General features: G+C 42.3%; 1 protein-coding gene across 1 annotated transcript in view; it reads right to left on the bottom strand.

The window, feature by feature from the left end:
- Positions 1 to 265: 265 nt before the first annotated feature.
- tnr (tenascin R (restrictin, janusin)) overlaps positions 266 to 14,025 on the bottom strand; it is a gene marked incomplete at both ends in the record, with an annotated part of 67,727 nt that continues 53,967 nt past the window's right edge. The window contains 6 exons of the mRNA XM_083991913.1: positions 266 to 385; positions 2,970 to 3,133; positions 3,754 to 3,915; positions 10,062 to 10,158; positions 10,398 to 10,549; positions 11,337 to 11,469. Of these exons, the coding sequence (XP_083848039.1) occupies positions 266 to 385; positions 2,970 to 3,133; positions 3,754 to 3,915; positions 10,062 to 10,158; positions 10,398 to 10,549; positions 11,337 to 11,469 (828 nt within the window). The remainder of the gene's footprint in view (positions 386 to 2,969; positions 3,134 to 3,753; positions 3,916 to 10,061; positions 10,159 to 10,397; positions 10,550 to 11,336; positions 11,470 to 14,025) is intronic.

The raw sequence follows: 14,025 nt of genomic DNA, 5'->3' as shown, positions 1-14,025 counted from the left end.
TTATAACATCTTCTGATTGTTGGTAGTATATTATTATTAATGTCTTGAATTTTTTTTTTTTTACAAATTAATATTAATAAATTATTAGTAGACTTTTGTCTTAACCACTTTCCTCTTTGCAGCCTCACTGACTAAAGAGCCTTGGCACTGTTACATTAAAACATGCCTGCACTGTCAGTGAGGCACACAGATAGCAGAAACTCATTACTAAACACTGTCTGAACTCCATTTATCCATGACTCTGGGGTGGGCGGAGGCGGTTTGTTTATACAGGGGCAGACCGCCTCCTCTTGCTGCTGATGCTACGGAAGTTGAACGGCCTCATCTTCATCTCCACGGAGGGAATAGAGAACTCGTGGCCTTTCCAGTGATACCAGTTGATACCCTGTCAGAGTGAAAGTACAATTTCAGAAGCTGCAAAATAGAACAAGGCTAGAAAATGTAAAATAATAGAGTCTAAAGACTGGCTGACGTAAGAGCCACCACAATTATGAACTTAGTGCAATTATAGTCTCACTCCTGTCCATCTAATCCCCCTCACCCCACCGATTTCAGGCAGTTTCTCTCTGCGTGTCCTCATACCCGTCCATCTCTGCTCCCACCGAGACTCATTTCATGTCATCAAAAGACAAAGTGAAAGGTAGGTGCAGAGCACAGCAAGAGAAGCAGTGATGCTACAAAGCCTTTGTAGTTTGGCCTAATCACAGCTTCACACAACACCTCACTGTCTTTTATGAGCCATTTCAGCACCAAGCAGAGACAGAGAGCTGCTTCACACATTATGGATGAGCCCTCAACGCTCGCTCCCGCCTCACCTGTACTGAACAAAAAGAAGTCCATTTCAGTGGGAGAGCAGGGCTCCTTTCATGTTTTGAATAAACTCTGCCCTTTTATTTCAAAATATTTTTCATGACCTGAATGTGACTTCACTGGTCCTCTGGAAATAAACAGATGGCTCAGGCTCTTTTAAACGATCAATGTTAAGACGCATCATTCTTCAAATCGGTGTAGCAGTTTGGGTCCTTAAAATTTCGACCTTTCAGCAGAGCTCCTCCAGTGTAATTAGTATCTTAATGGATGTTGGTTGCATGTTCCAAGACATTTAATTTACAAACCTTTCAAAATGACAGCTTTTAACCTTTAATCACAGTGTGCTAATCGTTCACAAAATGCCAATGATCGCAATGGATAAAAGGGGTGGCTCACTGAAATGGCAAAAATATAAACAACAGTGTAAGTAAGTGCTGTTGCCACCAAATTACAATAATGGGGGTGTATTGAGTTTTTGTTTGTGGTGCACAAAACCTCTAACCTTTAGACTTTTGTCTGGACTTTTACCAAACTATTTTCCATCCATCCATCCATCCATCCATCCATCCATCCATCCATCCATCCATCCATCCATCCATCCATCCATCCATCCATCCATCCATCCATCCATCCATCCATCCATCCATTGTCCGCCGCTTATCCGAGTCCGGGTCGCGGGGGCAGCAGTCGGAGCAGGGATCCCCAGACTTCCCTCTCCCCGGACACTTCCTCCAGCTCTTCCGGGGGGACCCCAAGGCGTTCCCAGGCCAGCCGAGTGACGTAGTCACCCCAGCGTGTCCTGGGTCTTCCTCGGGGCCTCCTCCCGGTGGGACATGCCCGGAACACCTCACGAGGGAGGCGTCCAGGGGGCATCCTATACAGGTGCCCGAGCCACCTCAGCTGACTCCTCTCGATGTGGAGGAGCAGCGGCTCTACTCCGAGCTCCTCCCGGGTGACAGAGCTCCTCACCCTATCTCTAAGGGAGCGCCCCGCCACCCTGCGGAGGAAACTCATTTCGGCCGCTTGTATCCGGGATCCTGTCCTTTCGGTCATGACCCAGAGTTCATGACCATAGGTGAGGGTGGGAACGTAGATCGACCGGTAAATCGAGAGCTTTGCCTTTCGGCTCAGCTCCTTCTTCACCACGACGGACCGATACAATGACCGCATTACTGCGGCCGCCGCACCGATCCGCCTGTCAATCTCACGCTCCGTTCTCCCCTCACTCGTGAACAAGACCCCAAGATACTTAAACTCCTCCACCTGAGGTAGGAACTCTCCCCCGACCTGGAGGGTGCAAGCCACCTTTTTCCGGTCGAGAACCATGGCCTCGGACTTAGAGGTGCTGATTCTCATCCCAGCTGCTTCACACTCGGCTGCAAACCGCCCCAGTGCATGCTGAAGGTCCTGGCTCGAGGGAGCCAACAAGACCACATCATCCGCAAAAAGCAGAGATGAAATCAAGTGGCTCCCGAACCGTACCCCCTCCGGCACTTGGCTGCGCCTAGAAATTCTGTCCATAAAAATAATGAACAGAACCGGTGACAAAGGGCAGCCCTGCCGGAGTCCAACACGCACCGGGAACAGGTCTGACTTACTGCCGGCCATGCGAACCAAGCTCCTGCTCCGGTCGTACAGGGACCGTACAGCCCTCAGCAGAGGGCCTCCGATCCCATACTCTCGGAGCACCTCCCAAAGGATGCCACGTGGGACACGGTCGAAAGCCTTCTCCAGATCACACTCCTCAGCCTCCCGGGGAAAGTCTATTCCAGGGTGCTGGGGAGGAGAATGCGGCTGATAGTCGAACCTCAGATTCAGGAGGAACAATGCGGTTTTCGCCCTGGCCGTGGAACGCTGGACCAGCTCTACACCCTCCGCAGGGTGCTTGAGGGCGCATGGGAGTTTGCCCAACCAGTCCAAACTATTTTCCAACTTCACAAAAACTAATTGTTTGAATAAGCAATAGAAATGATTAACAGCAGACCCAGTTTATATGGTGATGATGAATATTCCAAACCAATTTAGCTATCTATCCTGGATAAATGCCACAAGAACTACATCAACTACAACAATCCTCCAAAATTAAACCCAGAGAGATGTTTGTCTTAATCCAGTGCAGATTAACTTTTTCTCATTTGACTGATAATTGTATAACTGACCTGACTGTGTCTGGATTCGCCGTATTTGCCGTTGAGGTTGGCCCGGTGGCAGTTCTTGTACCACCAGGCTCCTTTGTAAGACAAGGCACAGTTAGTGACAGCAATGTCATTGTCTCTGTCTTTTGTAGAGAAGGGCCGGCCCTGGTGGTAGCTCAGAGAATCACCTGGGATCAGAGGAGAGAGAGGGAGAGAGAGAGAGACAAAGGGGGGAGGATGAGAGCCGTTAAACATCATTATGCCAGGCAACATTGGCGTATGGTTGCAGTGAATAGGGGTGTGATGAGGGGACAGAAATGATCAGCGAGGCAGGAGGGAGATGGAGAGATGAGAGGAGAGGGAGGGAGGGAGGGAGGGAGGGAAAGGAAGGAAGTCCTGTTGCAGGCTCTGTGAATTTATTTAGGCTGAGAGAAGAGAGAATTATAAACATGAGGGGCTGACAGGTAATTCTAGCATATGGTCATGTTGACAGACTGGGAGATGCGTGGAGAGCGAGGACGAGTGAAAATGTGGAGGAGTGTCGAGGCGCTTCTCAGACATCAAGGGAAAAGAAAAGATGGAGGGGAAAGGAGGCAGGAGGAGAAAATGGCAGATGGCAGAGGAGGGATGGAGAGAGCATTTTCATTTAAAGGGTGGGAAAAAAATACGTTGTAAATGTTGTAAACCATTTCCATTCCATTCCATATGAGTTTATATAGAAAAAGCTTTTAATATTGATGTCCTCACTAGAGGTTTTCATCCACAGAGCTATATGAAATGCAGCATGCCAAATATTCCTGCCACGTACCAGCGGTGCCATTGTACTCTCCTATCCTGAGCTTGTAGAGGTTTCTTGCGTCTCCAATAGAGAATTTGTCATAATTGGCATAGACAGACTCCTGCCCATCCCTCATGTCAATCCTCAGCTCGTAGCGGCCCTGAGCAGCAATCTTCTGAATGTTGTCCAGACCTGCAGGGAGACAAAACACAGGACTTTGTACGGCATTGTGGGGCTGCTGCATTGTACAGAGACTCCAGAAAGACAAACCAAATGGTGACACAATTATACCTGCTGGGTAAACACAACGTTTATCTTCCAAATTAGACCACCTGGCAACCTCATTTATTAACTAAAGAAAGATGGGATACAATTTGTCTAGGTATCATGTGGAGCTCTGCTTGGAGAACAATGAAGCTGTGTAATGAAGTCTGGGTCCTTGAGGTGACACTTCTTCAAAAATTTTAAACTGGCGACATATCAGATATTTGAAACAAGAAATTCACTATTAACCTAAACTATATTAGAAAAAAAACATTAACCTAAAGTAGCTTATACACAAACTTGACAAAATGTTAGTAAAAGGACTTGTTGTGTAAAAAGGAACGTGAAAAGAAAAAAAATACTTATTTAATATGTAAAAACTTCAAACCCATGCTGGTAAGACTATACTGTATCTCTTCAGTGTTCTTTCATTTGCCAGTCTTAATCAGACTATTTCCATAGGACACACGCACTTTTAAATGGCAGATTTGTTCCAAAGAAGAAAATAACCAATAATCCTGTTGTTGTGCATGTAACTTGTCTATCAAATATCTGGTTGGAGGTAAGGCAAAGTATTATCTATTTGCTGATAATAGCAACTAACATACTGTAGGTGTGTGCCATTTCAACCATGTCATTTTGAAATGACATTTACAGTAATGTGTCTGACAATGAACGCAAACAACCAACAACATGAAATGTGGCTGACGGGTCGCTGAGGTCTAGAGGATACACACTGTGTTTTGGTGAGAAACACTTAATGTGAAAATGAATGATACATTAAAACCCTGCATCACTTACGACATTAAATTATACAAATCAAACACATTTCACACAGGAGGCCAGTTATTATATTTTTTCATATGAACCCAAAATCACATTTTTTCTCACTGCAGTTTAATCTGTACAGCAGGGCTCCCTCTCTTCTACGAAGCAAAAACAAAAAAAATCCTCTTTAATGTAAAACCAGAGGAAATCTAAGGAAGAATAAAAGATGTAGGACTGTCTTCATGACAAATAAATGAGAGAATATTAGATTAACAGAGGTCAGAGAGTAAATAAAACCATTTTATCAGGTATATGAAACGTATTGATTTTTGTGACAGGTCTCCCATCCATACTCACTCCTAGATTTTTCCTCCCTTGTGAAACGAAATTTGTTCCCACCAACAGCTTTGCGGGTTAAAGGTTTAAATCCTGATAAGCACTATGTCAGACGTCTTTGTCAGCTGGTTGTGTGGATGCGGATGATTGTCATTGTCAAGAGAGGTGGGCACTGTCACCACCAGCACCCCTGCAAATGCCACATGTTGCAACTTTATGAGATATGTGGCTTTGCTCTCTATCTCCAAGGTAGCAGATACGGGGCTTGTTTGAACTCAGACAGGCGATAAGGCCCCACACCGACCTGAGAGATTGGAACTGCGTTCACTATCAGATTACAACAAGCACCCATTTGGAAGACAGCTTCCCTCTCTGCTTAACCTCCACCAAAAAATGTCACATGTGCACTTTTTCTGAACCCGGGGAAAATCTCTGTAGAAAAAAAAAATCCCACCCCTTCACCGATAAGGAATAGAAAGCAAAAAATCTGGGAGAGCAGGGGAAACCAAGTCTGCAGTAAAATGTCAATGAAAAGCAGATACAATCTATGTTACAACCCACAGGCACTTAAGGTGACAGAGAAAAAGCAATTGTTGTAATAAAACTGTGTTTAACACTTGGTCATCTATAACTTCCATTGTATCACAGCACTGAATTATCAGCAATTAATCTCGCACCAATAATGTTTTACTGTTTTTTCCCTTCAACGGTTTTACAGGATCAGACTGCTCTATTCTGAACTGCAGCGATTAAAATTTAATTTTGACACACTACTGCGCTCTTGTCCTATTATACTACTAATATTACCATCTCGTCACATTTTATTACCAGTATTGCTCTCACACTTACACAGAAAGAAAAGGGCGGGGGGGTTTAAAAAAAAAAAGGAAAAAGAAAGGCAATCGGTTAATGATCACAGCCACCCTGGTCTCTCCCTGTTATTACATCTTCAAACTGACACTGTGTTCAGCATGAAACTGGCCGAGGTCAGTGAGGATGGAGAATAGATTGCCCTCAAGCAGCAATAAAAACAGTCATTCTGTGTAGCAGGTATTAATTAAAGCTTAATTTCTATATTCTTTACTGCTAGCCAGTTAATTGTATCTTCTTTTCAGTCTGAGCGGTTTTAATAGTGATGTTTATGGCTCTATACCGTCACCTATATTGCTGCTCTGTGTGTAGAGGTGGTGATTTGCTAAATGTTCACTAAAATGGGTCTCCAGGGCCACGACACTGACCTAATCTGGAGAGGAGTGAAGGTGAAATGGTTTGAAATGGTACTGACCAGCTGTACAACACCATTTACACTGTACAAGGACGATACATTTTACCCTGTAAAGAGTTAAAGTACACACTCAGTGTTTTCTGCATCATCATGGGACATGAATTTCACATTTTTTTAACTTCAAGATCAATAAACAGGAAGGAACAAAAACAATGCTGTGAGTCATCTACCACTCTGGAAGAGACTCATTTAAATATGAAGGGAGTTTATCAGGGTATCGTGGTTATTTAATCAATGAGTTCATTATTGCTAATGTCAACATGGCAACCAAAGTCACTTAACTTCAGTGTAATCAGTCATTAATTCATTGATAAATTGTCACAGCAAAAGAAAAGCAGGGCTCCTGATAATAAGCTGCACTGAGCAGCGTAACTCTTTCTGAGGTTGTTTTCAAACCTACATTGTTCAGTCTGATTGAATCAGGTTTGTTCTTCCTCTGACTATGATTTATTTGGGCAGAGTTGAACACAACAACTGCACTTCAACAACCACCAAACAAACTTGTTTAGACAGCTATGACTCTGCAAGTTTGGGCTAAATGGCTCCTGTACCCAGTGGCACTTTGGATACTCGGATGCAGATGAGTAAAAATATATTAGTTGTTGGCACCATAAAATTAAGTGACATCTGACCTGAATTAACACACAAAGCACATTGTGTGTCTTTAAATGTGGGTATATTACATCTTTAGGACAATCACTCAGTTTCATTTGCTGGCTCCTGCTTCAGACAGATCTAACACATGAGCAGACTGAACCTTTTCACATGATGTATTTTGATCCACTACTTTTTTTTCTGGTTGAAGAACAGGGGGAGAAAAACAACATCCAGGTGAAACAAACTGGCCAGAGCACACAAACAACTGACCATAGTCTTAAATTGGAAAGTTGCAGATGACTGTCACCAATTGATGCAAAGTGATAAAATCATACTAACCACCATACCAGCAGACTAACAGGCCAGTCCAATACAATAGTCTTGACATTTTGCACTGTCTGCTGAGGCTAACCTGTTCCCTGCTGGTGCGTTATCTTCAATCTGGCATCACGGGGAGAAGCTTTCTCAGGAGCAAACTGTAGCTCTTGATGCTTTGCACCCTGAGGTTACATTAAGCTGCTTTAATGCACTGTGAGGACAGAGTACAGAACAGGGAAGAAGGACGAAGAGAGGGGGGGCAAGTGCATCCTTGGGGGTCACCAAAAAAGTGAAAAAGGGCCCTGGAGATGGAGGTGCCCTCGACTGGTGTAGGCTCAGAATTTGTGAGGGGGCAGATTACTGCTGATTCAGCTGAAGTAGAAACAGGGCAGATGAAATGTTGTACTCGCTGACCTACATATTGTTGCGTGTCTTTAGATCATATTGTACGGACACATCCATTAAAACTCTCCCTGTAGAGGCTGATCTGTGCTGGGATGTGTTTTACATAGCGTCCTCAGTCCGAAGCAGCTTCAACATATACGTACATAACTCACTCACTATACTTAATACAGACAGCAGAAAAATAATTTCTTTCCTGAATAGTGTATGCCAATATTGTTATTGTGCTTCACTGAGTCATTTTCTGCGATTTTCTGTTGAAATATATGAATTATTAATTCAAACCAGCAGAGAGCAATCTGACTGTTGTAGGCTTGTTGTCATAAAATGATAAAGACTTTATTTCAAATGGCCTTTGAACATTAGTCAACTCTACAATACAACTACAGCTTTAAAATCAAGAATTGCCACTTTGCACTTGGCATAATTATAATATTTATAATAGTTAGACATTTGTTTTAAAATGTGTAATAACTGGCCATTACAGTAAGTTCTAGTCAGTTCATCCCTGAGTCAGAGTAAATGTTTGTACCAAACATGAGGAAATGCTGCCCAGGGAGTTTCTGTTGTATTCATAAGAACAGAACAAACAGACGGACGGTCGGACCATCTGGAGGTGTAACAACCTGTGAGGCAACAAATGTGACACAGCCTCAACATAAGGCGACTGTAGTGGATTGTATTTTATGGTCAGCCACAGTTCATGACGGGTTGGAGCTAAAAATCTCTTCATGCCTTCACCAGTGAGCTTTCTCACTAATGGACCACAGTGTTCCACAGCTATCTTGCGCTAGGATCCAATATGTGTCAGCTGCAAAGTAACAGCCTTCCCCTCTGTCATAATGTGGTGATAATGCAATGCCATAACATTTCCCCCCCGTGTTATTTAATTTCTTTAATCAAAAAGTTCAAAAACATTCTTCTCAAGGTCCTGGTTCACTAGATGAAAAATTCATGTAATATTTTCCTTTAATCATCGACACCAAAACAATAAGACAAAAACTGGCCCATGAAGAAACATGACTCATTTGCACATTTTCTAATGAATATAATTATTGTTTCATAATGAGATTTGGAGGGGAGGAGAAAAAATATTTAGCAGTCCATCAAAACAGTGTGGATGTTCTGTTGTTTCGTCTTTGAATCAGACACAATTACCAAGTCATTTCAGGGAGAGATGAGCATTCAAAGAATCCAGTAATGAATCGGATAGACTTTGTGAAGTCAAGTGCGGAGAGATGAGATGAGCAAAATAAAAGGTCTCGCAGCATGATTCTCCATCTTCATACAGAGTGAAAAATCTTACAAGAAAAGCTTTACAGCCTGCAAAAGGTACTGGAGCAATATTTCCCCCCCCATAAAATAGATGTACTGTATCAATTGAAACCAAGTGAAAGCTATGACCCTCTATCGATTGCACCTATTAAATCTACTTCAATCATGGGGATGGTGTGCAGATAGAGCGAAATCTGGAACATAGATCCAAGAAAATGGGTGGTGGATTGCAGCTCAATATCAGCCTGTAGCCTATAAAATCCTGCTGATAGATATACACAGGGCTGGGCGACAGGTGTTTGATGTAAAGCTGCAGCGAATGTGATCTTACCTATGAATTATGTAACACACCGATGAGTCAGTCAGTATCATTTCAGGTTCTTTAAGAAAAATTATTTTAATGTTTGGTGTTGTTCAGTGTTCAACCCTCTGATCCATCTTTTGAAGAATAGTTTGATATTTTGGCGAATGTTCATTTTCTTGCCAAGACAGGATTGATACCATTATCATGTCCGCACTTAAAATATGAAACTTCAACCTGCAGCTGGTTAGCTTAGCTGAGCAAAAAGAATGGAAACAGCCAAGCTAAGAAATCCAAGTACAAAAGAACCCCAGGGCATGAAATGACACACTGATGCTTTTATAGCATTGACTTCCTGCAGTCTCATCATGGTGGTAAGAAGAGTCTTAGAACCAGACTAAAGGTTTAACACTGGTTCATTTTTTTCTGTGCTAATATAAGACAGAAAGCAGTTGGCTCCAGCCTCTCATTCAACAGATACAGTATGAGATTGGTATTGGTAAGTGATTCCTTTAAGTGTGTTTCAAACATACTGTAAGTTAAAGGATGAAATCACCAGATAACTGACAAGTTGAATGGTGCCATGTTTGGTGTTCACTCCGGTAATGAAGGTAAATGGTTTCACTCAGTGATGCTGGACATGAAACCTGGCCACGGTGCTTCTTTGGCTGGAAATGAGCACAAACGCTATGATGGACTGGGGGTAAACGCTTTCCTCAGTCTGACACCACACTCGGCGTGTTTAAAAAAAAAAAAAAATCCAGATTAATTATTTCACAGTGAGAGTCTTACCAAGCCAGAACTCGTCCTCCAGGTTTCCAAAGCCAACCCGATAGTCACTCCACTTCCTGGAAAAGTCTGTGAGGCCGTTCTGACGACGCTGGAACACCTGGAAACCAATGATGATACAAGAAGATGAGAAGAATAGGTTATTAGCTGGCATAAGTCAGTGCTGTGATCAAGAGGGTTGCTCAGTACAAAGAAGTAATTTGACTATGAAATTCATTTCCAATTTTCTCCTCTATTCTCCTCCCCCCCCCCCCCCCCCCTAAATGACACAGTGACCTACATTTGCACATTTGAAGGTGCTAATAAAAAGGAGAGGGTGTTATTTTCACAATGACTTACAATCCAGCCTCCCTCATCAGTGGTCATGTCACAGTACACCTGCACTCCCTGGCTGGGGTCTCTGTTGATGTAAATGGTGTAGACGCCGCTCAGCGTCTCTCCGTTCAGCAGGTGTTGGGCACAGTTCTGAGGTGTTGCAAACAGACGACTCCCTGGAGAGAAGCAGGAGAAGACATCTGACCAGTCAGGATTTGCTTGTTTTCCTTTTCTGCCTTTTGACTGGAAATGTACTCGGAATCAAATGACCTGAAATTAAACGGTTCTGTTTTTTAAGGAGTGACTAATTACAACTTTTTTTTTTTTACTAAGTGGATTAAATTAAGTTGCTTGTGTTGACAAACCCGTGCTGAATTATTCACAACCCCTGAGCTCTACAAAGCAGTTCTTTGAGGAAATTGTTTACATTCTAAAGCCTGCATTTGCAAACTGTTTTCCTCCTACGGTCTACATTTAATTTCAGAACTTTCTGTGGATCTTCAAGAAAATCCATTTGGACTTTCACTTGATTCAAGTTATGAAAGCTATTTTTCTTAATAGCCAAACAGCAATTTCACACTTTTCACTTTTCTGAAGTGCACACTATGAATACATATTACACCACTGCACAACTTGCAGCATGTTTAACTTTGGCATTTCCTATACATTCCAGGGGATTAGCAATTTAAGGATGTTTCCTCACCTAAGACATAACCAATATTCAACTGAGGACGTTTGAGATTAGGGTAAATTCTTCAGATTCAGAATATAACTCACCACCCTGCCGGTGCAGCCTTATGGGAAGTTTTCCTCACTATGCTGATGAAAACTGTACCTGAAGTTAGGGATCCATTATGATGGGGACTTGTTCGTCATCTCCGCGAGTCAGTTGAGTCAAAGCTTGAATCAAAGAATGCAAACACATAATGTTTGTGTCTGTTTCTCAAAGTGTGTGTACTGTACCTGTAGTGAAGGTAGTGGAGACGACAGCGCTGGTGTCAAGTCCTCTTGCTGCCTGGAGCTTGACAGTGTACTCTGTTGTCTCACCCAGTCCTTCAAGGCGAATCCAAGTGTCCTCGGCATCCAGGATCAGCTCCTAGTAGGCAGACAAACACACACACACACACACAAATAGTGAGGATATTTCCTTTCACAAAAGTAATAATTGAATGTATATTCAGTATAAACCTCAGGGTAAAAATAAATTACATTACAGTCCCCATAAGTTGCTAATAAAACCCTGAATTGCACTTGTGAGGTTTATAAAGACCTATGGCATAAATCTTTCAGGCTATTTTTGTTAAGGAAACACTTGAAAACTTGCTTTTGTTCTAGTAGCACATTATTCTAAAACAAGCAAGCGAAATAGGTGCAAAAAATCACGTTAGGTCAATTTAGAGATTATATTAGTAAGTGCTTCCCTCCCAATGACTGCAGAAAAGGTACTTTTATGTGAAAAGTAACTGTGCCATAGAAAATTCAAAAAATGAGACACTGAGAAGCTAGAAACGAAAAGGGTGGATGGGAGGAGGGCACCTAGACAGAGAAAATGAGATAAAAGACTCTTATCGGACAGCCACGCTGAGAAGCTGCACAGCAATCACGAAACAAACATTTCTATTTTTGGTGAAAAAGTCACCGAGGCACGGTGCAGTTACTTCCTTTTGTCTTTCACGAATCCTCTTTTATTGAGCCAGTCTTAAGAAGCCAAGATGTTTGACTGTTTTCTGGCATCGGTTCTGTGGCACAAGTTTCTCAGATGAGACATAAATCCACTGGCGGGACGTTCAATTGATGACACAAAAGCTTGAACTTGTCTATTCATGTGTTTGCGTGTGTGACTTTGTGTGTTACGGTTTGGCCTGGATACACATTAAATATGAACAAGTAAAAATGAAATATTCAGCCAGTTACTAGGAAAAAAATCACATATTTCCAAGCAATGTTGTTGTGAATTATGCAGGGAAGCAGCTGGTAAATGGTGTCTCTTTGCCTCTAAGGATCTGACATTTTCCCCAGTGGGTTTTGAGGGTCAAGATTAGATTTTTATTGCAAGTGAAACAGCCCTGTCTCACCAAGGATAATAGATACCTTGGCACACTTGATATAGATTGTCTATGTGTGGTTGAGTGGTAGGATGTTTGGTGCTTAACTGTTTTCTTCACTGTGTGTACGCATGTGAACGGGGCAATCTTTCTCACTCCTGGCACGTTCATAAGCAACAGTGATACATGCATTGACAATCTATTAAGTAAAACTTGATCAGACAAGGAATTAATCTTGCAGCTACTTTGTGTGAATTATAAAAGTCCATTATCTCAGTGTGAGGGGAAGCAGGCTTTACAGCTGTAAGGCTCAGCAATATGTGGCTAGATTACGGCTGAGGTAATACCGAGCCAGACCTCAAGTAGAGACAAGCAGAGGAAAATCTCACAAGGAACACTTCAGTCTCTGGCTGCGATAATCGCTGTTGCTCTGAGCGTGAGTGGTGACTCATTTGTTGTTGTGTGATATGAATTCAAAATGTGGCACTTGTTGTTGTGGCAGCGCGCAGTCGTGAATGAAGGTTTGAATAAAATCAAAACGAACCCCCCGACCCACCACCCCACACACACACAACACACAAAAAAAGAAAACAAAAGAAAACAGATTTTCAAATCCGACCAAATGAATTTGCACAGTTGTCCAAAAGTTGACCTTTCTTTCCAAACACAAATGCTGTTCGGTGCATTTCCATCAAGAAAGTGGTGTATGTTTCTTGAAACAAAAAGGTGGTGGACTGAAATTACAATTCATCTAAATAGTCAAAAAAATTATAATAGTTAATCGTTTTTTATATTAAAGGGAAGAAAAAAACTCTTTCATCTTTGAAGAAATATTAAAAATCATCCTTTTCCTCTCATCTTCTGAGGCGAGGTGTCAGCGTCCATGTGTAATTGACAGTGGAGCCGGTGCTGCTGAGCCCCGACAAGTAAACAACCTCACTTTGGCTTAGTCGTCAAAGACAGAGTGTTGTTAGCAGCAGCACTGAAGGGGAATGACACCAGCATTTAAATGCACCGAAATGACATTTGGAAGTTTTCAAACTGCAGTGGACTAGATTATAAGTTTCCTTTCCTGCAAAGTGAGGTGGGCAGTAATGATGCTCCATGATGTTGAATATTTTTTGGAACATTTTTAAAGATCAGCATCAGCTTTTGACAAATTGTCTCTAGACTTGAATGTGATACAGCAAGTTGCTCTCCTCATTGGTTCATTTCACAGTGCAAAACAAAGTATCTGAGTGTGAAGAACTGACTGTGGTGAGTGACTGTGGACAATGGACACAGGTTCATTACCTGTAAGTTAATGAACCTGTGTTGTTCTCTCTCTTCTCTAATTAACACAGAGCACCGTACAAAACATCCAGGTAGCTGCTCATCATTTTTTAGCTGGTGGTGACTGTTACGTTCACCGGGTGACAAATGACAGTTACATGACACATCAGCTGTTCCTAATAGACATTAATTCTGTGAGTCACTTGATGGCACAGAAAATTAAACTGGGCTGTTGTGTTGTCAGGTTGGTTGAAGCTTTGTAGCCTTTGCCTGAACTTGTCCAAGATGGCTAATGAGGTAAAACCAGTGTCACTCTGTAAAAACCACTGGGTTTG

The sequence above is a fragment of the Trachurus trachurus genome (genome assembly GCF_905171665.1).
Source record: "Trachurus trachurus genome assembly, chromosome: 17".
NCBI classification, from domain to species: Eukaryota; Metazoa; Chordata; class Actinopteri; order Carangiformes; family Carangidae; genus Trachurus; species Trachurus trachurus.
This window is presented reverse-complemented; position numbering and strand designations above follow the sequence as displayed.